At 40.7% G+C, this 27,730-nt stretch overlaps 1 protein-coding gene across 5 annotated transcripts in view; it reads left to right on the top strand.

Moving 5' to 3' along the window:
• ARHGAP22 (Rho GTPase activating protein 22) overlaps positions 1–27,730 on the top strand; it is a 150,821-nt gene that overhangs the window by 39,686 nt on the left and 83,405 nt on the right. Inside the window, exon 3 of one of the 5 annotated variants that reach the window (XM_064662813.1) lies at positions 12,668–12,779. The exons of 3 other annotated variants lie outside the window; for them this stretch is intronic. In XM_064662813.1, the coding sequence (XP_064518883.1) occupies positions 12,668–12,779 (112 nt within the window). Of the gene's footprint in view, positions 1–7,532; positions 7,591–12,667; positions 12,780–27,730 lie in introns of those variants that run through there. One more of the 5 variants, XM_064662816.1, reaches the window with a different exon arrangement.

Raw genomic sequence — 27,730 nt, 5'->3', positions numbered from 1 at the left:
TAATGAGGAGAAAGATTACTTTTAATAACACAGATAAAAGTGTCTACAAAGATCAGTATGGTCTGAGCATCCTTCTGCTCCACAGAGGCCTTCAAGACTCTGCTTTTACAGCATGTGGTTTGTATGTTAATCAGAGAGTCAAAATGATGCCTTCGAAGGGGGTGGAGGGGGAGGTTTGTCAACAGAAGATGTTTTCCAGACTAAGTTTCCTGTAGTCCATCTGTGGTCCATTTTGAGTAGATAGGCCCGGGTTCAGTGACTTATTTCTGCCCCTGTGTCCTTATAGGTCTTGGACACGGATCATAAGTGCCATGTGTTGCTCATACTGGAGAACATGCAAGGAGATATATCTTTAGTTAGCTCTGTGACCCAAACACATCAGAGCAAGGAATAGAGAAAGTTAACACGAATTAAAATCTTACGCTTATAATCATGCTCGGTAAGAGAAATTTTAATCACCTTAGCCTTTGTTCTGAAGCTGGTGGAAATCTGTGGAAAATGTCATAATTATGGCTGTGGATTTGTAGGGTGACTATCTTACTAACAGGAATACACAGGGATTGGGGAGGACCGGTGAGAAGGAATTCAGTGTCCTCCCTTAGTAGTGCTTTGAGGTCACAGTTGTTTCCTCTTTTGCTTTCAGTTGTAATGCCATCATCATCACAGGATTCTGCTGTGGTTTTTGATAAAAACATGATTAAATAAGGTGGTTATTTCTTAAACACCTCCAGCAAGGCATCCCAGGCTTTAGGAATCCAGATACTTTGTATCAAGGTCAGACTTTCTTACCATTAGCTTAAAATTCTGCAAGAGTTATATGTCTTTGTGAGCCAAAGCAGATCCTCCCTTTTTTTCTAGAGGCAAGGGTTCTTTGCAGTTAGTAAGTGCAAAAGCTTACATATATGTTAGTGGTAGGCTGTCAGCTCTTTGTGTACACTGGGATCTGTTAGGAAATGGTTCTTTTTACAGCAGTTTAAAGTGCTCTTGGGGAGCAAGATTCATTCAGGTATTTGTGCTAAGAGTGTGCTTCTTATAATCTGTGTTCTTCACTGATCTTCCCCTTTGGGCTTTAAGTCAGTGTGAACTGTGCACGAGCAGCTATGGATCCATGGCAGTGCCAGGTAAGAGTTGCTGATGTCAGCCAGTGTGTTTACCTGTTGCTGAAAGAAATGAAAGCACAGCACTAAGAACTGCCCCAGCACTCTAATCAACACTGCCTTTCTATTGACAAAAATGGAACAGTAAGGACGTCAGCTTTGCTGGGACCAGTTGCAAAAGATTCATTATGAAGGGACTTTGTCCATGTGTAAGGCTTGACTATTCAGAGATTTTTTTCATGCTTCCTTGGTACTTCAATTCCAGAACCCTAAAGAGCCTGATAATACCTGCAAAGCGAAAACCTGAGGATATAGTCTCTAGCACAGTGTGGCTAAAGCTCTATTGGAATTTACAACCAAGCTTTGTTTTTTTGTTGATGCTTGCACCTAAAATTCTTCTGGTTTGAATTTGTATGGGAAGCTGTGAGCTTTTCGCATACAACAGATGGTCCATCAGAATTCGTGGGATTCCTTTTTCAGTTCACAAGTGTGTTAGGCTGCAGAGTCATTATTTGAAGGGAAGGAACAAAGAAAGTGGACACCTGGGTATCTCTTAAAGTATGGCCAGTGGTATGGAAAAAATGTCAACATGCCAGTGCAAATTATTGTCATAGGAGTGTCAGAGGGTATGGCTGAACTTCTCTTGGAATTACAGTGGTTGGAGGGAGAAGAATGACAGAATATTTGGAGTTCAATCCAACTCTTTAAGTGAACAGCCCATACAGCCTTGGCATTATTAGCACCATGCTCTAACCAACTGAGCTAATGGACTTAGTCAATTCAGAAGAACTTTTTATAGACTCAGTATCTTTTTACTCTTTCTGGATTAGAAACTCTTCAACAGGACATAGTCATATATTTTGATATATTATTCCTGACAGAACCAGGTGACTTTCGATCCTTTTGTTTTTTTTTCTTCTTTAAGCCTTTTCTTAACAGAACTGTGCCCTATTACGAACCAACCTAGCCTGGCTAACAGAAATGCATTGTTATATCACTTGGAAAAAGGTGGTGTGTGAGTATAAAATGTGTACTTTAATACTGTACCCACCTGTCTTACAGTCTGGTGATATATCTACATCCAACGCATGTTTTCTGTGCCAATGTGTTCTGTGAAGAATAGATGAACTATAAATTTTCCCTTTAAGCCATGAAGGTATGATTCTTCTCTCAGCAGGTTATTTTTCACAGTCTTAGCAGCCCAGAGAACTGGAGTTTTCAAAAACATTTTCTTTGCCATTTATAATAAACGTACTAGAAGTGTGTTTTTGGAGGGTTGAGATTTTGGACGCAGGGAATGGTGGAGACTGGGGCTTGAAAGGGGAGAATGGCTTATATTTTTCTGCTCTCACAGGAAAACAAGCCTTTGGGGAGGTAGTATGTCACTTTATTAATAAACAGTAGTCTAGAAAACTCACTTTCTAGTTTTAGGCTCTTGTAAGAGATGTAGTAGGTCTTTAAGGGAGTTTCGTAATGTACTCTTCTACCTGTGTCAAAACAGTCTTTTTCCTTCTGAGTTCAATGGCTGTTAGGAATTCAGTGGAGAGTCACGGGGTGTTGCCAGTGTTGCCCCGCAGCCAATTCTACTTGAGCTTCACCATGTATTTTGGAAATCATGGGAATAATCCATGTTGAATCTGACTTTTAATAAAAAGTAAACTTTTTATTTTTCATTTTAGGAAGGCTCTAACTGGTGAACAGGAAGTTTGCCTTGATTTGTAGATTTTTTTTTTTTGATTGATATGGGGAAGCTTATAGTATAAAAAGTTTTGCAGATCAGACAAAACAAGCTTATATTGGCCAAACTTGAAAATTTTAACACATTATTCTGAATTTTGAGCATGGGTATTAGTATAAATTGTGAGCTTTTCACAAATGCATGTTTCATACTGGCTGGCTCTGATCCATTCTCTACGTAGCCCAGTTCACCTGTTTAATTGTAACTATTCAAGGTGGTGTTAACATTTGTGTTCTTCAGACCAGTTTGTGCCTTTTGAGGAGGAGGGGATGGTGAGAAAAAACCCTAAACTTTATAATCTTGTCCTTGTGTCTAAAAAGCTTTGAAAATGAATGTTTGCCCAGCTCTAGAGATGCAACTCTGACACATTTGGGAATCACAGAAAACATTTATCTTCTCGTAAGGAATGCTAATTACCATCAGCCACCAGTGATCTGTCACATCTGGAGTTGACCTAGAATAACATGTTCCTCTGCCATCCTGTATTTTTTTTAAATTTCATTGGTTGGGTTTTTTTCCCTCCCAACATAAGTGGTTGACTTACCTAAACTGAAGTCTTTACCTCTGGTTTCCGGATCCTTAGCTTGGTTCAGAAATAGGAAAGTTCAATATTCACACAGCAGTGTTTAGCAGTCAGCTTTCCTTTTCAGTGGCACCCAATACACTATTTTATTTCTTAAGAAATGGGAGAGGATGTAAACTTTAAATCAAGAATTTCAGATGGTGAAGCTGAGAGCTATGGCTGGAGAAAAAAACGTGCAAAGTGTATCAGTTATTCAGAAAATCTTAGAACGCTCAGTCTGCACCAGTTCATTGTTCATTTTACAGGGATTTGTTAAGTACTTGGTGTTTTTGAAAGATCAGTCTAATGATTTAGTACTTGAAATCTAGATTTAGACATTGAATTCTGAGCTCCTGATTTTGTAAACCCTAGTCTAAAGTTGGTGTGTGCAGTTTAAGGAGAAAACAGTCATAGTTAACCATGCATCTAGAAGGTCAAATTGTTAAGAACTACGGATATCCCACCCTGAATAGCTCCTGCTGTATAGACTGAGTTACGTATATTAACAGAAATGAGCCTCAAGAATCTTACTGCAGAGTAAGGGGGTTTGTTGTTGGAAAAGTGCAAGCATATCCACCTTTCTTATTGCAGGTACCTACTTGAAGTTTTCTGTATGTAAATATAAATACATTTTATATAATATTAAAAGTTTTATATAAATCTCAATTCTGTTTAACCCATACAGGTTTGGCTCTCTCTGATATTATCTTGTGTTGAGTCTTTAAACCCTTCAGGTTATATATCAGACCTTGTACCTCTATCAAACAACACGTTAGGGTCTAGGATGAGAGTTTCTAGGGTTGCCTTTATATTTATCCAAGAGATTTGGGTGTCAGTTCTGCACTTCATTAGCTGACTGCTGAGATGATCTGCCTGTACCTGACAGCATTCAAAAGAGAAACTAAGTGTGCTTTAGCCATTGAAGAATCTTCAATTTCCCATGGGATGATAGATCTAGAGATAGGACTCCTCCATCTCACAAACCAGTTATCTCAAAATGCCCCTTTTTATAATCTTGACTGTGCCCTCTCCCTCCCCCCCCCAAAAAAAAAAAAAAAGGTGTCTGGTTTGTATGGCTACACTCTGCTAGCCTGATCCCCTGCTACTTCTGTCTGGCAAGATTTGGACTGGCAGTGAGTTTGACAACAGACACATACTGGGTTAAGTTTTAGGAAACTTTTGTCATTTTAGCTTTAGAGAGCACAAATGATCTGCAAAGTGCACTGAAGGTAAGCAGAGCATGAATGTCCTAGTTTATATTATTTATATGGATTTTTGAGATTAGAAAAGAGGTTTTATAAAAGAGATAGTGGTTATAGTATTTTACTTTATTAGAGACTACAGCTCTGACTTAATCACATTTTCACTTCCACTTCTTTGGTTGAATTTTCAATGAACAACTCTTTAGCTCTGATTTCCCCTCCCTCCCCCCCCCCCCCCCCCCCCGAGTTTTGTGGTTCCTGAGTGTATTTTTTCACACTCAAGACTGACACAAACATATCAATAAGTCACCAGTGCAATGAAGATTTTTCTTAAATGAATACTTCTTTAAAAATTGTTTTTGAATGAACCAGTGTTGAAGAACTGCCTTGTTTTGGATGAAATTTGTATTTTGCTGTGAAATTGAAAGTGTAGATAGTTGCATATAAATATATGCAAGCTTTGGATGGTTTCCTGAAAGCTGTCAGTATTGGCTTGTTTTATTGCCGAACTTACTGTAATTAGTATTGCCATCCAGAGCAAAACTGAGGGAAGAACTAAGTGTTCTTTAACTCCATTTTATATAGTGATGCTCTTGGGTAATATCCTTACCATGTGGACATAGTGTCACATCACAGGTTCTGCCTTCCTCTTGCAATGAATGCACCTGAAGATTGTTGTTTTAAATACATGATGATGGTTATTGCAGTAAATAAATCTCATCTGTTTTCATCTGGGACCTTTTAATTCCTTCAAGTAATGTCACATAATCTAATGGAAGACACATTTTTTGTCAGTTTTTCAAATACTTTGTGAAAATAAGGAGAGTTTAGAATTATAATGTTCCAGTAATAAAAACACAAAAATTCTTGATATGCTTTATTGAAGCCTTGTCTAAAAACATGCATGTGTGTTTAACCCCACATCAGCCTCTGTCTGTCTATGTGAGGTGATGTACATAGTAGTCCTAAAACTTCTTAAATACTCAAATTTCAGTAACTTCTAGGTATTCCAGGGGTTTCTCTGAGATATAACATCTAGTAACTTTCCCCATGGAGCAGGCTTGACTGCCAGGCTGGAACAGCTGCAGAGCAGGGTGCTATCTCCATACGTTTTATCTACCGCTGATCTGGCAGTGCCATTAGTAAATACTTCGGGTATTCTGAACTTGGAAAACTTACCCCTGCTGGGGGCTGCCTGGAGTTTGTTTTAAAATGAAATGCAGGAGTGTTGCCAGGAGAGTGTCCAGCCTCTCAAGCAGGTGGTTTACATACCTCTTCTCTGAGATCAGATCACCCTCTAGCCAAGAAGAAAGAGTATCTGCTGCTTTACAAGGGGAAGGTAGTGCTTTGCACAAGAGGTAGATTTCCAAGCAGCTGTCAGCTATTGGCATTACCTGACAAGTTTAGAGGCTCAACAAAACAACTGAGTTTTCACACATCTTTCCAAGAGGAACAAGTTGGTACCAGCAAAGCCAGAGTAATATATTTCTTTCAGCTCTTCTGCAAGAATATCTTGAATTTCCTCTAAAATGTTTGGCGGTGATGGGAAGGTTTTCCTGCCCTGTCCATCTTCCATCCTGTGTGGGATTGGGTTTTGGTTAGGTTTTTTGTGCTAACTAATGAATGCTCATGATCTGGGATTGCTCAAGTGTGCAGTTAACAGCAGAATACTCTGCAGGAGGACCTCTCTGTAGAACATTATCATAGTCTTTTGCTGTTGTTGTTATTTTAGATGGTGGGAGACCCGATAGACATCTGTCCTTTAGGTTATTCAGTTTCTCTCATGGAAGTCCCTTCTGAAGAACTGGTTCAGTCTTGAGGCTGGGATATATATTGCGAGCAGGAGCTGCGGATTGTCATCAGGTCTTGGGTTCAGGCTGTTTCTGGTATTTTAATTGTATTCAAAGGTGTAGGTCCTTGTTACTTTGCTCAGCCCCCAAACTTTTAGTTGTGTAGCTTTCTCCCCTCCCACCCACACTCTAATTTTTGTGCATTGTACACTGCAATCAAAGAATGTACTCTTCTGCAGTGTTCAGCCTGGAGAAGACTTGCTTGTCAGTCTCTTGCTTGTGACATCTAACTCTTAACACTTGATCCAAGCTTTGCAAAGGCACCTGCTTTGCCTGTGAGTTGATGTATAAAACAAACTGTGCAACTATGCTGCAGTGCTTAGGGCATTGCTGTGCCTGGGCACTGGGTCTTCAATAAGCAGGGTCCCTGCTGGGTTAAGTGAAGTGCTGTGGGGTCTAGAAAACAAGCACTGAATGATTAGAGAATCAGTGAACATCTGTTCTAGGGATGTTGTTCTTTCTTTATCCCAAAACAAAACTCTTATCTTGTCTTTGTGGCTGATGATTTAGTTAGGTTAATGCAATTAAAAGTAAGTGTTTAAACAAGCCTTCTGAATATTGCTAGAGTAGTGCTGACCTTCGCAAGAATGCAAGGTCCCTGTAACTCTCAGTATCTCTGTGGAGACTGAGATACATGGAGAAGTATTTACTCTTGAGGGGGAGTGTGGTGGGGGGATGTGATATGACCCTGTCCTGTGCTGACATAATTTTGCAAGAGGTGAAATGGTCTTTCTAGTATCTCTTTATGCACACTGAAGGTTTACATTTGGTGTCTGTTGCCCTCTGGCTATCTGAGAGCAAGCATCTGTCACTCGCATAAAGCAGGCTCCGGTGGCTCTCACCCCTTCAAAAGGGCGACCGTAATTAATAAGCTGGTGCCGTTTAACGGGCAGGGAGCCACGAAGCGCTGAATTCTGCCTCGAGGCCGGCTGGAAATACGGGCGACAAAGGCGGGGAGTTCCAGGGCACCAACCTGCCCTTGCGTAGCCTGTTAGGAGCCCGGGCCCTGCTGCCCGCCCCGCTGCCAGGGATGCTGGAGGCGGCCCCGCCTGGCAGGGAGCGGGCTGGCTGGGGCTGCGAGGGACGCTGTCACCTGCCATGGGGCTATGTTCCTGCAAAGGCTGCCGTGAGGAGCCCAGAGGTAACTAACTGCCCCCTCAGAGGTGACACGGAGACTCTTTGCCCGTGTGTCCCGGCGGGGGTGCGGGCAGCCCCGGGGGAGAGAACGCGGCTCGGGAACCGCCGGGCGCGGCGCCGGGATCCGCTGCCTTCTGCGGGAAAGGGACAGGGAGGAGTGGGAAACGAGGCTGTTTGCCCCCTCTGTGCAGCACTCGGTTTCTAGTCCTTCGGGAGGTGCGCTGACTTCTTTTGTGGTTCATTAAAAAAAAAAGAATAACAAACAACCGTGAACAAACTAAACGAAACTATCTCGGTGTGATCTTATGCTTTAAACACAATTCCTCATTTCTTCTTTTTCTTCACTAACAAGTGAAATCTGGTGGGAGGGGGACTGGTTGGTTGGTTGTTTCCTTTTCAGAAAGGCTGTCAATGTGGCAACAGTCTTTCCTCATCTATTCTTATGTCCTGATGGACTTGAATACTTTCTGAAGGGTCGAGCTCCCCTTAGTCTAGAAGAAGCTGCTTTAGGAAGCTGAGAGACACTGACTCCAACCCACTTAAAGCTACTGTATTTCTCCTATCTTTAAGAATTTTTGATTACTTCCAAGGTGGCTCCTGGATGGATTTACATGTTGGGACCAGCCTCTGACATCCTGTCTGCTTTGGGGAAAGTTTGTAGTTTGGATTCAGGAGCTCTAAGAATAGGTAATGTGTGAGCCTAAAGAGAGGTGATGCTTTACTCAGTAGAAAGCAGTCTCCTTATAAGAACAGTGTTCAAAAATATGCTTGGAGTTAGTAGAATGAACTCTTAATGGTTTTAAATTTTTGACAACTGAATATAATTCTCTTTTAGAAATCAGAATCCTCTGAAGTTGTATTCTTGAGAAAATAGAGAAAAAATTGTTTCTAGTACTAAGCTTTGGGAGATGCACCCTTATAGTCACTACACTGAAAATATGATTCAAAAAATGGTAGCTATTTAACACACTGGTTTTGAGACAAAGGGAAAAATAAATACATTAGTGGAAATTTGGTGAGTATGTGGATGCATCACAGCTGTCTCAGGGTAAAGTTTATAAATACACATAAGCTTCACAAAGTTAAAGAATGCAGTATAAAAATAAAGCTAAAGGAAAAGTGTGCTGATCTGAAGTAATATCAATTAGAGTTATATTAGAAAGAAGGATAAACACTGAAATAAATTTTCCCTGTCAGGAGTAGAGAAGGCCAGGTAAAGGTGTATGTAGTATTTCAGTTATTATTGAGTTGACTATGTCCAGATTCTCTGTGTGAATGGATCTGAATTTCCTCCTAAAGACAGGATCAGGAAAAAAACTTTAGGCAAAATACCCCTGAATTTTGGATTGAGAATGGGATTTTTCATCTGCTTCTGTTTTTAATCTGTTGAGGAAGGGGGAGCTTAGATTGGGTATTATCAAAACACATTTGTCCTAGTTCCTGGCATAAATCCAGCCACCTCATTCACTTGAGTGAAATTGTATTTATCTTCTTCGGGGAGAGCTTCTACAAACAATGGGTATTTCAGCTAGCATATTGCATTCAGGCATGAAAGAACACAGTATGTTTGTGTCAGCTTTGCACATTTGGGTAAACCTGCAGACGGTGGTGAAACCACACCATTTTCTGAGACTTGGTATGGTTGAGATGGATATTTGTGTTAAGCTGTACTTTGCCTGTGAAGCCCTACTGAGTATGTAATATTAATTAACTTTTTGAGCATTTCTTTCAAGGGTAGCCTGTTAAAGGTCCTGCCATGGTTTTTTGGTCTTATTTGGAAAATATATTCTCTAAGTCAGTCCTGTGTAACAGAATCTATCTCCTGGTTGACTCTCTTAGCTGTGTAGAAGGCTGAAGCTTGTTGTACGAAGGTTGTGTGGCTCTGTCTGCATGAAACTCAATAAGGCTCAAGTTTAATACAACTTTGCTGTTGGTACTAATATGATCAGTGAGGTAAAAAGTCTATGCCCTGTCTTGCTGGTCAGTCACTGTGAGGAAAGACCTGAAGTGCTTAGCTGTTATTTGTATTCTTAATTGGGACCAAATTTGGCTTTGTATGAAGCTGCTGAAATTCATTTGTTCCTTGGTGCTTGGCATGGGCCCCTTTAAAGCAGTAAGCTTATTTTCTAGGGCTTTTCAGATACCTCTAAGTTTATAAGATCTGTAGAGAAGCCAATAATTTGGATTGCCCATGCTGCTTTGCTTTTCTGGCATTAAGGAATGGTTTAGGCTACTGCTGCACTGGCCTTTTGACCATGAGCTTCAACTAGTCCTTCTCTGCTGTGAGAATACTTTTGGCAAGTGTGGGACAAGGGGTGTGGCTGGGGACCATGGTACTGATAATAATATGTTTTGTGTTACTGCATTTGCCATATTGTCTTTTTCTCTTGATTGCCTTTTAGCACATCAGGCACAGATAGGGCTAACTGATGACTAGATTTGGATTTCTTAGAAGTTGCCAGCTGAAGTGTCTCCCTGAATGCAGCTGGTTATCTGCAGATAGCAGAGACAAGCTCAATAAAGGGGTGGGAGTTTAGGAATATTTGCATTTGTTTAAGGCCAGAATGGATATGGAGTGTTTTTATCCTTTCTCACTTCTCTCCATCTGTCCTTTTAGTAGAATTACCCTACTGGCAAGTAACAGATTCCTAGGCAGGAATACTGAATTGTCTTTTTACCCTGTCTTTAGATTCAGTCAAGTGCTATGAGCTGAAATCACAATGTGGGAGAATGACATGATTGCTTGTAGGAATTGGAAGGTAACTAGAAATAAAGTCCTCCTACCTCACCCTCTAGTACTGTTCGCTCCTACTAACCTGGACCAAGCTGGAACCCGAAGCTTGCGGGAGAGTGTTTTCCATGTGCTGTGGTTGATTATTTACACTTTACTATTTCCCGAGCTTGGTTGTTTCAATGTGATTGTATTTCTTGGTGTTTTTCACAATGACAGTTGTTCCCAATCAGATGATCCAAACAAGTCTTGCACTCTAGTGTTACAAAGATTTCTGGTGACTTTCCAGTGATGCAATATAATCAAGATGGTGAGTTCTTCCTTTACCTTCTTTAATCAGGTCGTCAATTGGGCCCGCTCAATTTAGTTATCCTAGGGAGACCCCCATGGTGTTCATTATGGTAAAAAGTTTCAAATTGGTGCAAGGATGGAGAACTCTCATTTTCAGCCAAACAGGATTTGCCCTTTCTGTCTTGTCTGATGCCAGCTGCCAAGGTGTGTGTCCTGTTACAGTTTTGTGCTTAAGAAGGTGCAATATGTATAGGGCTTGTAAGACTGGGAACACTGGGATAATGGAGCTTACCTAAGATACCAAAAGGATTTTAATGACGGTTGTGCTTTGTGTAAAAGGAATAGAAAAAGAAGTCTTGAAAAAGACAGTTGTATCTATTGGGTAACCTTAATGATTTAGGAGAATACCATACTTGAGAAGTCTGTAATTCTTAATGCAAATAAGATGTTTTTGGTATTTTCCAGTCTGTCATATTGAAGTGCTTTGGGAATGTGTTCTTAGGGTTCATGATACTATCTCAAAGTCAAGGAACTAATTTTCCTGTTTGTTTTTTTTTTCGGGGGGGGGGGGGGTGTTTGGTTGTTTGCTTTTTGTTTTGTTTTGTTTATTTTTTGTTGTTGTTGGGTTTTTTTGGGTTTTATTCAGGTTGTTGGGGGGGGTTGTTTTTTTTTGGTTTGGTTTTTTTTTTTGGTTGGTTGTTTTTTTGAGGGGGAGGGGTTTTGTTTGGTTTTTGTTTAGTGGTTTGTTTGTTTTTTCTGGATGCTTCTTGAGCTTCCACCATTACTAAAGATACCTTCTAACAGAAGTCCAGAATGAATTCTCACTAGAACTATTGAGTAGGTTTTGACCACAATCTTATACATTGTGCTCTCCTGCAGATAGTTTTGATTGGATGTGCAGTCATTTGAAGCACACAGTGGCACAGCTGCAGTATTTTAGAGTTATGCAGTCTTCAAATGAGAAAGCATGTGTGTGAATAGACTTGTGTGCTCTTATTTTGCATGCTTTCCTTTCTGTGAGAAACAGTTCTCTGTGATGTGACCTAAGCACTGTGAGAACAGCCTGTGTTGGCTGGGAATGTATATTAAGTTAGTGTGTGAACTCATTCCTCATTTCAACAAGGTGGTCAGTTTGCATTATAACCACTATAGCAAAAAGAACTTCAGAGTCTTCTGAACATTCCGTATCCTTTTTGAAAACCCAAGATAAACAAAGGAGATAAGGAAAGAACTCACAGTCTCTTCCAAGATGTAAGAAAAAGTGAATGGATTCTCTCAGTGAGTACAGCAGAGTATGTCACCTGCATGGTTCTCCAGATGATGTTCCTTGGTGTGCACCCAAATGTGCTTACTCTTCCTTTTTCCATGTGCCTGTAGCCATGATGGGTGGAATTTCAAAGGTGTGTCTTGAGGCATGTGGGGCACTTTACTTATATTTGCTGAAATTAAAAAATTAACTTGAAATTTGAAAAGTTGAGAGATTCATTTTAGGAAAATATTATCCTGAAGTTATCTGGTCAATGGCTAATTATTACTCATCTAGAAAATTTCTCTGTGACTGATTTTGTCAATGAAAGCAAAGAGTAACCTTTGGCCTAACACAGCAGAGCTGTTCCTGTGTTAGTTGATGGAAAAGTACTGTTCACCTTTATGATGTCTACTACTTATGCTCTGAAGAGAAAAGGAATTAACTGATAGCATTTCAAAGGCTTGATGATATATTCTGTCATTTGTCCGATTCACCATCTCTGTTTGATATTGGCTGGTTGCTAAGCAGAATTAGTTGCAATCATTTTGTTGAGACACTGCATTAAAAAGACTTTCTAACAAAAGTCATATTTCTACAGTTTCTGATTACTGTAACTTGGAAACATCAGTTTCAATTAAAAAAAGAGAAGTTTATTTCTTCCTGTAAAATTAATACTTTAGCAGAAGTGCTAGATATTTTCTGTTGTCATTTTTGTCCAAGGAATTAAGTGTTATTTTGTGCAGTGCTGGACCATGTCCTTCAAAAATGAGCAACATGGCATATTAATTTGAGTGGGATATAACCTTGCAGGACAGGAAATGTGGTTTCAAACCCAGAAATGGTGCTGCTGAGATTCAGCAAAGCAGTGGATCACTGCCTGTATGTAAAAACAGGAGAACTATGGAATACAGCTATGTGGAAGGTAGGTGCACAGTGTTTTTCAGTGTGTAACAACTGCATAAGCTGAGATGCTTAAGCAAGTCTTTCCTTAGGGAACAGTGTCTGTGCCCCTTCAATGAACTGTCTTTTGTGGGTTAAATTGCCTGCTGTGTTTAATCTGCACACAACTGAACTAACACCTGAAGATTTGATAACATCTGCTGTATATACAACCTCTGGCTTGTATTTACTGTCAACAGTCTTGTTACTTCTTGATCTAATTTCAGGCGTTCATAGTGAGACAGCTCATAAATGCTGCATGAACCCCTGCAGTGACGCTGCTTCTGCTTTCTGTTACCCCATCACTCACTCATAACAGGAAAGTTTTCTAAACTGCATGAAATGAGATTGTGTGCTATCTCTTCACCAACTTCTTTTATAGCCTGTCGTACCTATTTTCCTAAATACACTGTTCTACTATACATAAGGGCTTTCAACCTGGTGTCCTACCACAGGTAGAACTTGCATTCATTGTTCTTGGGGACATCTCCCAGGTATGGTGACTCTACTGCTTCCCTGGGGAGTCTGTTCCAAAGCTTAACTACTCTTTTAGTGAAGAAATTTTTCATAATATCCACTATGACCCTCACCTGACGAGGCCTCTTCTTCTTATCCTGTGGTGCTGGGGAGAAGAGGCCAAGCCCTGCCTTGCTACAGACTCTTTTCAATAGAGCAATATGGTCTCCCTTGAGCCCCCAGTTCTGCAGGCTGAACATACCCGGCTCCCTCAGCTGCTCCTCATAGGACTTAAGTTCCAGACACTTCACCAGCTCTGTTGCCCTTCTCTGGACACACTCCAGCACCTTAATGTCATTCTTATGTTGAGGGGCCCGGAACTGAACACAGGACTTGAACTGTGGCCTCACCAGTGCTGAGTACAGAGGGACAATCACTGCCCTGGTCCCTCTGGCCACAGTATTGCTGATCCAAGCCAGGATGCCATTGTCCTTTCAGCCACCTGGGCACACTGCTGGCTCATGTTCAAACAGCTGATAACCAGCACCCCCAGGGCCTCTTCTGCTGGGCCCCTTTCCAGCCACTCTTCCCACAGCCTCTAGTGCTGCATGGGATTGTTGTGACCCAAGAGCAGGACTTAGAACTCAGCCTTGTGGAATCTCATCTTGTTGGCCTTGGCCCATCGATCCAGTCTGTCCAGGTCTTCTGCAGAGCCTTCCTATCCTCCAACTGATCAACACTGCCCCCCAAATTAGTGCCTGTCATCTGCAAACATACTGAGGGTGCACTTGATCCCCTTGTCTAGATCACTGATAAAGATATTAAACAGGACTGGCCCCCAAAACTGAGCCCTGGGAACCCAGCAAGCGACTGCCCCCCAGCTGCATGTAGCACCATTCCCCACCACTCTCTGGGCCCCATCCAGCCAGTTTTTAACCCAGCAAAGAGTGCACCTGCCCAAACCATGGGCTGGCAGCTTTTCCAGGAGAACAGTGTGGGAGACAGTATCAAAGGCTTTACTGATGTCCGGGTAGACAACATCCATGACTCTTCCCTCAAGCATTAAACCAACCCTCTGGTCATAAAAAGAGATGAGGTTGGTCAAGTAGGACCTGCTTTTCCTAAACCCCTGTTGGCTGGCTACTGATCCTCTGGTTGTCCTGCATGTGCTGTGTAATTTCACTCAAATTAATCTATTCCATAACCTTCCCTGGCATAGAGGTCAGACTGACAGACCTGTAGTTTCCAGGATCCTCCTTCCAACCCTTCTTGTAAATGGACATCACATTTGCCAACGTCCAGTCAACTGGGACCTCCCCAGTTTACCAGGACTGCTGATAAATGAGGGAGAGTGACCTGGAAAGCTTCCTACAGTTCTCTTAGTAGTACCCTAGGGCAAATACCATCAGGTCCCATAAATTGTGTCTAAGTGGCACAGCATCTTTTAAATATTTCTACCTGCATTATGGGGAGTTTATTCTGCTCCCTGTCCAAGGATTTGTGATCTTCTCTGACCTCATCTACTTTTTATCTAGAATATTTCATACAGAGCTCAATTGATTAGTTTCCATGTGCAGTAGAATCAGTCTTTTAGGTTGTTTGTGTTTTGTGTAACAGTCTGAGCTATGCCTTTTGCAGAACTTACACTTACTATGGCAGGAATTGAGGTTTTATGGAAAGCTGACTTTTGTCCTGATTGTGGCATCTACCTAAACATCCATAAAAGTTCAGGTGGCAGCAGCATGTCATTCCTGTGACATTCACGCACCCAACATGTGCAGTCAAGCACCTGGGCACGCGCTGATTGTGTGCCTGACGCACCAGTCCTGCTCCTGGCACACACCTGATGCGACCATCGTGCTAATTACACACCTATCAAATGATAATCACATGCCTGACATACAATAATAATGTGCCCAGCATGAGACAATCAGAAACTCTCTCCCAAGGCTTATGTGAATCTTAAATATTAAGGTTTATTTCTCAGTGACAGAGACTATCAGAAATCTTTACGTAGTCAAAAGAGACTGAAGTGAACACACTGTTTTCCAGCTGTTCTATGAGATTTATTCTAAATCTCTTATTCTTACAGTTCTTCTATGGTTCTCTGTGGTACGTCTGCCCATGGCTCTGTCTGGTCTCCAAACCTAGCTTGCCATTCTAGGTGAGACCTCCTTAGGGCAGAGAAGACAGCACAAAATATGCTGATTCTGGTAATAAATTTCAGAATGACTTGCTTTTCTTCAACAGTTAAATTTGATTTCTTTTTGTTTGTATTTCACCTTAGTGAAAAGGTAACAAGGCAAGCTTTACTTTTTTTCTCTATTGTCTTTATTTTATGGTACAGGGAAGGAAAGTGAGTCAACAAAAGCTACCTAGCAAATACTCAGGAGAAGGAAAAATGAGTTCTTGTTTCCTGATGAAAGTTCAGAATAATTTTTTGTTTACTGTTGCATTCCTGATTTTTTTAAAAGCTGTTTTGAGTCAGCCTGATATGACGCGGTAAAACTTTCAGTGACTGAAAAATACACATTTTCATTGGAGATATGGAATCAAATATTTAATATACATGGCAATATTTTACTTCATGTTAGATACAGTTAACTTTTTAAAGAAAAATTCAAAAGCATTACCTAGTCTAAACTTTTTTTAATTAAAAACCCTCATTTATTTCATTTGGATTTGAAAAACCAGTGTTTGAGTATCCTGTCTTACTCTTCTGTAACACAAGGCACTTAATTAAAAACATGGTGAAATTTTTTATTTAGTTCTGTCACTTGTAATTTTGTCCTGAATTTGCAAAAGTCTGAAACAGTAAAGAAAGCATTTGTCATGCAGGGTCTCTTTTTTTTTTTTTTTTTTTAATTGGAAGAAAAGTGTGCCAGACAGTACTTTTGAGGTCTAAAGTGTCATTGGAAACAAAGGGTGGAGGTGTGGTGAGCACAGCAGTTCCGCCGTTTTTCCTGCTGCATAAATGCTCACTACCCTGCACACTCTCTTAAAAATGACTGTGTAACTGGAGGTAAAAGCAGGTTAGATATTTGATATCCATTCTCTTTTCTAGCCACACATCCAGTTTGCTCTGAGCATTTATGTTGCTATGTTGATGAGTAGTAGTGTTCTTGAAAGCACATACAGGTAAATAATTAGCTATTGCTGACTGGGATGATCCAGAACTTGTTCAGTTCATATAAATGAAGCAAATGAGGCTTCTGGGGTTTTTAACCAGTGGATGATGTAGAGAAGAACCCTCTACTGAGGTATGTGAGAACTGAGCAAAGAGGTGGTATTTGGAGAAGCACGGTAGTTAGAAGCTGGCATGGCAGTCTTTCTTTTTCCTTTCTTTATTTTTCCTAAATAATAATACCACAAACTATAATCTGTATTCTAGGCACAGAACTCAGACTGAAATGACAGTAATGGAGCCTGTGTCTGAGTACCCCAGCGTGCCTGTGGAGCAGTTGTGGGCTGTGCTGAGCAAGGTTCAGCACCACTGGATCAATCCCCTGCTGCCTTCTGGGGAGCCTGAAAAACCCAATCTCTCTTTGTCAAACAAGAAAACCCTGAGTATTTCTGGAAACAGCATAAATCTCACCTATGCAACTCAAAATGTTGCTGAAGGAGTGTTGCTGGTGTCTCCCCTGCTGCTTCTCTCAAGACATCCCGGGATATAACCTCCAGGCTTGCTGTAGTCCACTGACTGCTGCAGGTATCAGTTATCTGAGGGGATTGTACAATGCAGCCTGTGAATTACAACCTTGTTGAAACATCTTGGACATGCTCGCAGACTTGAAGGAGTTAATGCTTCCGTTTCATATGCTGGAAACAGCTGTGCATCAATTGGTTTTACCGTAATTAATATTTGATGCTTTGTTCAAATGTCAGCACTGGGTGTCTTGCATCTGTTTTAGGTGATCACATTGCTGTGAGCAGCTGCTATAAATGAAGGAGTTTTTCAGATGAGTTTCTGACTGTGTTTAGGGATGTGACTCATTTGACAAAAAAACCCAAACAAACCCTCTATTGAATGTTTTTGGAATAATAGTGCTATTTTGTTTATTTTTGTTTATTCTCAAGAAGTATAATGTTAACACTATTAGCAAGTATAAATCTAGCAACAAAAGCAGGTAGTGACATTTTTAAGGAATGATGTTGTCTAAGGCTTTGAGCACCTTTTTTTGACTTCCAGAAAGCCTCATGGTATAATCTGGCAATTCATTCCATGTAAGAAGGCATGTTGCTTTACAATGGGATACTCCTCTCACTGCTCTCTAAAGAATTTCCATAAAATAGGCTTTTAGTGTCTTTGAACAGAACAGGACTTAAGTCAATCCTTTTTCCATCATTAATATTTAGGTTGTCAAAGAAATTTGGACTAAGTGCAAAGACAAATACAAATCACATGTGAAGTATTTTGGGCCTGTGATATGGGAATTGGCACTTTCAAATAAGATGATAGTCTGTGTTCCAGCAAATCTACATTTTAAAGCATAAAGCAAACAATTAAAGAGCGCACAAGGGGAGAATGAAGAACAATGGGCAGTGTTATAGTAGAAGTCTAATAATTATTTTGCCTTTTTTTAAGTGTCACAGAAAAAAGTAAAGGAACTGTTCTGATCTTTGTTCAGGATACTTTGTCATAGCAGATAGGCTCTTCATTTACTACTTTAGCAGTTAACTCTTTTGCTATTTTACTAGAGACTGTAATTTCAGCAGTTTCCTCAGTGTAGGCAGTGAAACAGCTGCCTGAAAGGTAAGTTTTGCACTCTGATGAAATTAGTGCATTTTTGCAAGGAATAAGTAATTAAAACTAGGGTTTTAACCAAGATGAGGGCATGTAATATAAAACATTAGAGCAGGTGTGTGCTCTGTGGGTGATCTCATGGCTGCATTTTCTATTCTACAGTTGGTAGATGCTACATGAAAAAATGGAATGGAATTTACCATGGCTTAACCTCATAGACAGGATGGTCCTTTTGCACTTAACAGGAATTCCTGTCATAAAAAGCTGGTAATAAGGAGAGAGAGTTCACAACGTACTCTCTCTGGCAGAGTCTTTGACAATATCTGTAAGTGATTTGCAGACTGGTTCCTGAAAGAGCAAAACCAAGGAATTTCAGTATTGCTTTAGAAGCAGCTGGGGTTGCAGGAGAGGCTCTCTCCTCCTACAGCCTTTGCAGCAAAAACATTACCTCTGGATTTTCAAAGTGCAGTAACATCTCTGACTAGAAATGAATATTCAGTTATGCTATGTTGCCAGGTTTAACAAACTGAGCAAGTGAAGCTGGTGGGGAGTTGGAAAATTAATCAGATGAACTGTTTCAAATTCTCCTTTTAAACTAACTCAGTTCTAACAAATCCATAAAAAGGCCATTACATTTCAGCAGAGAAGTATAATGTATGTGCCAGTTCATTAATAACCTGTGACACTGAGCTAGTAATTCAGGCCTCTGCTGCAGCTGGGCGTATGAGGTAAAATCATTGCTTCCAGTAATTTCAGATATGGTTCCTCTTGGCCATGTCATGGCAGCACCAACTATGGCTCAGTCACTTACTGTGAGTTGGCCATTACCAACCAAGTGAATTGGGCTCTGCTACTGGTATGACTATGAGAGGGAAAAAAAATCCTATATGAAAGATTCCTCCCCCCCAATCTTGTTTAATGTTGGATGAGCAGCAGACACTTCTCCAGTTTGATGGTTACAGCAGTATCCCACCACTACTTTGATGGGATAGCCTTGTCTCCCAGGACCTTTTGATTATAAAAATATAAATCAGAAGTGCAGTTGGTGGGGGAAGTCATTATCTTCATACACTGTAACATCTTTTCTACTAAGCATCATGTTTTCATGAGGTTTCTGGGATATGCAGTGAACTACTGCCATCAGAATGAGACCATGTGTCACCATGGTGTTTCCACCTATGTTCTTGCCACTGAGATGCTGTGGATGAAGGCTAGTAGAGGGGTAAGAGAATCTAAGGAAGCCCAGTGATTAGAGCACTAGTTTGGGAGACCTGAGTGTAGTACCTGGCTCTGCCTCAGTCATTGCTGTGACCCCAAAACAGTTGCTTAGTCCTGTAAGGCCTCACTTCTTATTTGTGAAAGACATTTAATGGTACCTGGGCTTAAGACTGAACACTAAAGATTGTGATATGCTCAGATACTGTCATAACGAGAGCTACATTATTGTCACAAGTCTGTGAGATTGTATGTTGTCAGAATTAATGTGTTATGGGAGAATTGGAAAGACAAGGTAAACTTCATGGGTTGAGATAAGAACAATTTAATAATCATAACAAAATACTATCATAATAATACTAAAAATGATAATAATATTAGTATTAACTGTAATAATAAGGGAGAGAGAGTACCTGAACTCAAGAGAAACAGGTGATGCTCAATACAATTCTCACCACCCACTGACTGGTACCCCCCATCCCAGAGCAGCAGTTGGCCCCTTCTGGGTAACTTGCACAGTGTACTTGAGCATGATGTTCATGGTGTGGAATATCCCTTTGGCCAGTTTGGGTCGCTGTCCTGCCTATGCTCCCTCCCAGCTTTCTGTGCAGCTCGTCACTTGCAGAGCACAAGACACTGAAATGTCCTTGACTTAGGGTAAACACTACTTAGAAGAGCCAAAACATCAGTTTGTTATCAACATTATTCTCACGCTAAATCAAATAAACAGAGCACTGTACAAGCTACTGAGAAGAAAATGAACTCCATCCCAGATGAAACCAGGACCTGGGATGACAGTCCAGTAACACATGAAGAAATATAGTAACAAACCAGTAACTGATCATTTTAGCAGTGGTGGGTAATCTAGTATATTTATTTTTTTACTCTCTCTTTGCTGCAAAGTGTTGTGGTTTTAAATATTATCACACTATTTTGTTCCCCATCTTTAACCATTTATGATTCTCTGTGAAGTTCACTGTGGAGATGAAACCTTTCTACACTCCTGACTTTTCCAAGGGAAATTTGTATTAAGTATGGAAAGTTTTGAAAAAAAATCAGACTAAACACTGGAGAGCAAAATAAGAATGAAAGCTTTATTTTCCTCATTACCAATAGTTTTGTGAATTTTTTGAATATCTGGTAATGGCAGGAAATTATTCCTTAGTCTAGAGAAGTTTCTTTCACTTCTCTGATTAGGTATTGGTAAGATTTGATAATAATGACTCGTGAAAATGGTTCATAAAGTCAGTTCTTCCTTGCCTCCTACCCCTCCTCTCCAGAGTGGCAACATAATAAATGATTCTGTCCAGTCACTTTTGGGAAGGCACCATCTATGTGTGCTTATATATAGCAAGAGCTGAGAACATGAGTTTAAAGTCAGGTTCAGAGATCTGCCCATATAAAATTTCATGGAATTTTATTCTTAGATATGTTAAGCATTTGAAAACACTGTTGGAGGCATGATGAGTTGGTTATAGCTGCCTCAACACAAACTCCTTAGGGGGGTTTCAGATGTGTTTGACACAATGGTTTTAATGTACATAATTGGAAATGGGGGGAACCACAAACCTGCTTCTAAGTTTTAGGCAAAGGATATGAAACTTAAGAAATAATATAAGGATGTTTTTACTAATTTTTGGCTTTTACTCCTGTTTTGGAGTGATCTACCAAAAGCCAAGACTTAGTAAGGTGGTTTTGGTTATGTAAATTGGATGTGTTGTTTAAGTAATCGCATTCGTGTGCCTTGGAGTGTTCTACATGTCTAGCACTAGGATGTTACATGCCCAAGAAGCTGTCTCTGAGCTCATGCTCTTAAACCCCATTCCTTTAGCTTCCAGTGTATGCAGCCAGCAGCCAACATCTAGCACCCCACCTGTATACTTGGTGAAAACCCTTATATCATACTCCTAAACTAAGGTCTGCCTATTTAGCTTTATATTATGTCCTTGCGTTTTTTTTGGGTGAGGTTATTTAAATGTAACCATTGGATTCTCTGATGTTTGTCCCCAACTTTAAGGAAAGTAGTCTTTTTTTTGTATCTTGAACCCTTACACTTGTCACCTGTACTGCCAGCACTAACTGTACTTGCTTTTGGAATGAAGCCTTCCTTGTCCTGTGGCAGCTGCTGTCCCACATAAACCAGACTGCCCCCAGTGATACTCAGCAAGGTACTCCAGGGCACCATTAGGAACTAAGGAGGGAGCAGGGATTGTCCAGTTTGTTTCCCACCTGAGTCTGTTGCCCAAGATGCTTTTGCTTAGAGCAGCTCTGGGTGCAAAGGAAGGTACTAGGATCAGAAATAGAGAAGAAAGGAATCCTTTAAGGAAAACCCTTGGATGAACCATTCACTTTACCACTGTATCCTCATACTCTGAGGACTACTTCCCTTTCCATATGGAGGGCAGCATCTTGCTGAAGTTAAATCACTTAAGCACCTTTAAAAAGGTGGAATCAGGGACTTCACTCCCATTGCCCAAAACATGTAGGCCTTTTGTGTCTAGCTCTTGAAGTAATGCTTTGAAAAATCAGTGTTTTGGCTTTCTGTGTGGGAAAATCTGTGTGTGCCAATGTGTGTGCCCTGCTGATTAGCCCAGTGGGTCAGACACCCCTCCAGAGCAGAGTCGGACTGAAGGACGGTGGGAGGGAGGGCTTTGACTCCATCAATCCCTTTCTGTCTGTAGCTCTCAGGAATGCTGAGAAACCATATGCAGTATTGTTCCTCTCGGCATATTCTCATGTGCTTTGACTAGCTTGGCTGTAAGCAATTCAAGTGACAGGCATCCAGCTCTCCCTTGGGAGGCAAAATATAGTTCAGCCATCGCTATAGGGAGAAGAAAGAGATTCCAAGGAAATGAGGGGAGCAGCAGCAATGTGAAGGGGCTCTTAGACTTTACTGTCAGGGGTTTAACAATCTGAGCCAGAGACAGACTTGGGCAGTTTTGTACCTGCTGATGGTGCCAGTGACTTAGAGGCTTACTGTATGTTTCTGTTTTATATTGTAATTTTCTTCTGGTGTTGATTCTGAAGATCCAGTATTGACATGTATATGGTAGAGAGAGACTTTAGTATTGGAGAAACACACAAGGGAGTTTGGGACTTAAATAATCTTTTGAAGAAAAGGGGACTAGACTGGTTGAGAGGCTTCTTAGGCAGCTGTTTAGAGGGCTGGAAAGGGTCCCTGAGCACACTGATGGTGAGATGCTTTGTGAATTACTGCTTTTAAGCATCCTGGTTCCATGCTTATTAATGCACAATGTGTATTGCTAGATCACCTGGCAGTATAAATCTGATTCTGATCCATGTAGTCAATTCATGTTTATATGGGATTCCATATAAACACACAGGTAGAGCACATGCTGCCACTTTATGCCTCTGGAAGTAGACTGTGTCTGATCCAACATAAGGCAGTTTATCCTTTGACAACATTTTAGTACATCTGAACGTGGCAGACAGATTTTGCACCCTCGTTTTGTACTGTGCAGCTTGGAGTGTTTTCTGATATAATGGAAACTGCCCTAAAACTTGTTTTACTGCCTCACGGGACAGTAGCATGTTGGCATCGCCCACTCCAGTCTCTCACAATGCTGTATTTTCTTGACTATACACTACTAAGCATCCCCTCATGAATTCGTGGTGGTCTTAATTAACCAGATCATCCTCTCACTCACAACATCCCAATAATTTATCCATACTGAGTTTTGCAACCTGTTAGAGACCCAAGCTGGTGTTACTGGCAGATTTGTCTAGTCCAGGGAGGGCAGAAGAATCATCCTGTTTTGTTTCTCTGGTGTTGTAGGTGAGTGGTTGGTAGTGTATTACTGAGTGACAAACATGTGAGTCAAAGAACACAAGTATCTTTGGAAGTTTGTGGTTTCTGCTGAACAGAAGTAAAGTATACTCCGATTTCATGATTTTTGAAGCTGTTTTATGCACCTCTCATCTGTTCTCAACACTCCTTTCTGAACTATATTAAACAGGAGTAACACCATACTTGAAGAAGTCTCTGCAGCAGTATCCTTTCTCTGCTAATGGCTAAAACAAAGCATGATCAAGGTCTGTTTTCACTGACAGCTCAGTTTCCCTGGACAGAACCCTTACTGTGCTGTCATTATCAAATTATCAAGTCTGTTGTTTTCTTTTTCTGAGAATGCAGCAGTTGCTAGACTGGATCTAACCCAAGGTCTGGTGTTCTGTCTCTGACAGTGGCTAGCACCAGATGTCTCTAAAGTGATTGAGCTCTGGAATAGCAGGTGGGAGTTAATCTACCCTACACTAGGTTTTGTCGTGTCTTTAACAGCTAGTGATAACTTAAGCTCTGGAAAAGATGTTTTAATATTTCTCCTAATTGCCTGTTGTTATAGTGAAGTGATCGTTCTGGATAGTCTTGCTAGCACTAGGAATATACAATATTTTTGCATCATAAATTTTGTGGCATTCTGCAGCTAGAACAACAGCTTGAATTTTCAGAGCTGTATTGCTTGAAGAGACCTCCTGCAGCAGCTGTAAATCTGCAGTTGTTGAGTGCTCCATTGATTCAGAGCACTACGAAGGCAGAAAATAAATGATGCTGCACATTACTAGAGTTCAGGAGTAATTCAACTGAGTACAGATCTAATCTATTCCTATTTTACAGATGAGATTGCTGAGACACTGAGCAGTTAAGGGACTGACCTTCAGAAACGCAGTTCAGAACACCCACTGAAGTCAGTGGGAGACAGGAGGACATGGCAGCTCTGAAAAGCATGACCCAATGGACACACTCAAAGTTGTGTGTCATGCCCTTGGCAGACTGCAGGAGAAAACCTGGGATTCCTGTCTCCCAGCATAGATTAACATTCAGTAGTCTGTCCAGAAAAATATATTCTTAAATGCAATGTTGATAGATGTCTTAACCTTATGCTTTGCTGAATGACAATGCAGGTTTGTTTCTGTCTGTTCAGTTGTGGAAGGAATGCAGAGCCCCCAGAGGAGAGAGGAATCAATGAATACTTATGTAGACTAATCTAAACAAGTTCCTTCGCTGTCTTCAAGAATCACAAGGTGCACATTCTTTCACGGGGTGAATGTGTGGGATAATTTTTATTAAATGAAATATACTGAGGCAATTCTCCTTAAATAGCAGCAGTGCTTCAGGGGTCTTGGTGTCCTTTTGTCCTGGACACTGGGAAAGTTTTGCATTGAAGTGAAAACCTCCTGAAAAAATTTGGTTTTGTTTTGTTTTTCCTTCATATTGTGCACAAAAACCCTTTCTGGGTTAAGGCGTAACACGGCTCTTAGGAATGATGGTTTAATACCATCAGGGTAGGTGGCAATCCCTGAAACTAATGCCACTGAGTGAGCTCCATAAGACATTTAAGTAAAACTGAAGCTTCTTTTAATTTAATTGCATCAGTCCAGGTCTGGAACTGAGAGGACCTTGTGTGTAGGGCACAAAATGATCTGTGCATGTGGCCTTTTGGCAAAACCTCTGCTGCTGTTAGCAGTCCAGGTAAGCCATAGAATGCTGGGATGCCATATTCATCATCCCAGGAGGAAAAGTTTGATGGTCCAAACCTGTGCCATTCAGTAGTACAATAGGTGAGATCTGTCTTCTGTCAGTCTTAAGTGAAAGCCATCTTTAGGGCAGCAGTAGCCAGCTATTACTGCTTGGGTCCAAATGTGGCTTGATGATGGGTTGGGGAGGCATGCCAGTCTCAGCAACCAGAGTTGATATTTTAGTGGCAATTTCATAAAAGATACGCCCTTTAGTGTCCAAGACTGATTCTATAGTGAATAGTCTTCATGTGAATAAATGTCATGGTCACTAAAGTCAGGGGTATGGGGCCTGATAATCTGGGTCAAAAATAATCATAGAAAGGAGAACCTCCTTTAATGTATGCTTGTGCAGGGGGATGAGGAAAGGGATGATTTTCTTGTATAGGTTTCTCCTTGGGGGGAATCAGTCAGTTCTGACATCCTCATCCAGTGCCAGGATGTTGTGTCTAGTCTGATCTGTAAGAGTAATAGTCCCAGTAGTTTTCTCTTGTGGTGGTTTTGTTGTTGTGTTCTAAAATCTAAATGCCAATTAGAATCAATGTGAACAAGCTAATAGCTTTCAGCTGAAGCATCCATCAAGGTCTGCTCCTCTGGGAGTTTAATAATTACTACCATATGAGTGGACTTGTTTTGTGAGTTGTGTGCAGAGCTAGTCCTGGTTGCCATACAGAATTCAGCTGCCATGAGAATTGTCAGAAATGGCTAAATAACGCATTAAAATAAATTTTTTCCTTGTGTGCGTCTCTGTGATTTCTGCATCACTGAAACAAGAGGAGCCTCAGAAAATGCAGGGGAGGCAACTTCTGCTTGTGGGTCTAGAAAAGGTTATGTAGGTTTGATCAGGAATTCAAAGCCATGCAAATGAACTAGAAAGCCTGATACACACAGTATTTAAGGTCCAGTTTAGAATATGTTACAGGGAGGAGGCGTAATTTTGTGTATTAATTTGGCCCATTGCAGTCCTGAAATATATCCATACCTATGAAATTCCCCTGAGACATAGCTATTTAATCTACACTGAGTGTTACAGACAGACATTAACACCACATCATCATCTGTGTCAGGTTTATATTTAATACTCTGGTTCATTTTGTGCAGCAAAAGAATGGCATAGAACCAGTTCGTATCTTAAATAAGCCATGCAAATGTCTTTTCCTCCTCCTACTACTGGTGTTTTTCTACCTACTGCAATACATGGGTGGCAGCTTCAAAGCAGCCATTCTGTGTCTACAAGTGGATGTGTTTGCTTAATATTAGAGAGCATCTCTGTTTTTATCCATTGGTTTGTCCAAAACAAGGGAAAAACCTTCCTCATGTAACCTCCCTGAGCACTAACAGAGGGTGTATAAAACCACATTGTGGAGTCTGATGTTATCCTCCTATGGAGGAGTCTTTACTGCAGGGCAATGTAATGAGGAAGATGGTGTGTTTGTTGGAGGATGGAATCCAAAACTTACTCATGAGTCCTTGCTCTTGGACCTATAAGGTCGTGTCTTTTACTGCTTGGTCACTTCTGTTCTCCACTTTGCTTTCTTTCTTCAGTGAATCAGATGCAAGTTTCTGCTTCTTTATTCTTTATGCATAATTCAAGCTCTTTTGTCAAAGCTTTCAGAACCTCTGCTTCCTTATCTTGATATAATGAGCTCTCTTAAAAATAAGAAGAAAGTGAGGTGATTGACTATAAACCCTCCTCAGTTCTCTTCTGTTATAATCATCACAAAATCTATTATTCTCTTTTCATGTAAACTTATTGTTCTGCACTTAGTATTAGGATCAAGCTATCAAGTATTGCTAGCTGCTCTTTAGTATTAAGCTAGCAGGTTAATGCATCTTATACTTCCATCATCCTCAGAAGCAGGATAACTTATGGGTGTACCTCTGTCTGGTGGAACTGCAAAGTAAAATGCATTCACTGAAGAATATGCAATGGTGTGTTTATGCATCTCCCTTAAAAATGAAGACTTCTAGATATAAGGTTGGTAAATCATGGAGATGTGCTGAGTAGATGGTCTGACCATGATTTCAGCATTTTCACTTACTCATTGTGTGTGCACTGCAAGAGCTGCCTCTGTTCTTGTCTGTTCCTTTGAGGCAAAGACCTTTGCTTTGGTTTTATAGTAATTGCTCAGTGATATGAAGGAACAGAGAGATTACCCCAATAGAGATGAAAATAATGATATACATTTTTCAGACTAATCTAAACATGCAGAAGGTATTCCAAAAATCAGACACTGCTTTTGAATATATTTATTATCCTTAGTGCTAATCTGTGTTATTCTGTTTTTTTCAAAATTAATTTTCGAGTAGGGAGCCTGTTTGGATTGCTTTGACTAGGGTTAGCCTGTTTGTTTAAGGTTTTTTATCCTTTTACTGCCTTGTTTCCAGGGAAGCCAGGGTCAACAATGATGATGGCTCCTCTAGAACTGCAGCTTATTGAAGTGAGGCACTGTTTCAGGAGGGTACAAAAATGCTGTCATCCAAAGTGTCCCCTCAGGATGGGGATAGTTGAAGGGGCAAGACAAGTTACTTTTGCATGTAAAGCATTTTCAGCCCTTGGCAATACTGACAGTGTTGTAAAGGACTTTGAGAGCAAAGTCAGACTGGTGCTGTGAGGTGATGCTTGGCATTGTGTGTCAGCCTGCTCACAGTGTGCTAAAGTAGGTAGTTTTCACACTGTCCCATTAGGGAGGAGGTGTGTTGCTTTCTGCTGCACACTGCTAATCCACTTTGCCTTCATAGTTGATTTTGGGAGGGGAAGAACCAAACCCAGCAAATTCTCAGTTCCTACTGTCTGGCCACCTAAAATGTATGAACTGCTCTCACTTTATAGTTTCTCCAATTCCTTAGTCAGTTACTGCATCTGGGTAATTTAAAGTTCCACGTGAGTGCTAAGTCATTTTAGTGATGTTATCCTAATGGACTAGCTGAATTGTGTACATGCAAATAGTTGTCATGATTAATTGAACAAGACTGCTAGCGCTTCA

The sequence above is a fragment of the Pseudopipra pipra genome, chromosome 8, assembly GCF_036250125.1.
Source record: "Pseudopipra pipra isolate bDixPip1 chromosome 8, bDixPip1.hap1, whole genome shotgun sequence".
Lineage (NCBI taxonomy): Eukaryota > Metazoa > Chordata > Aves > Passeriformes > Pipridae > Pseudopipra > Pseudopipra pipra.
Note: the sequence above shows the minus strand (reverse complement) of the source record. Positions and strands in the feature narration are given on the sequence as shown.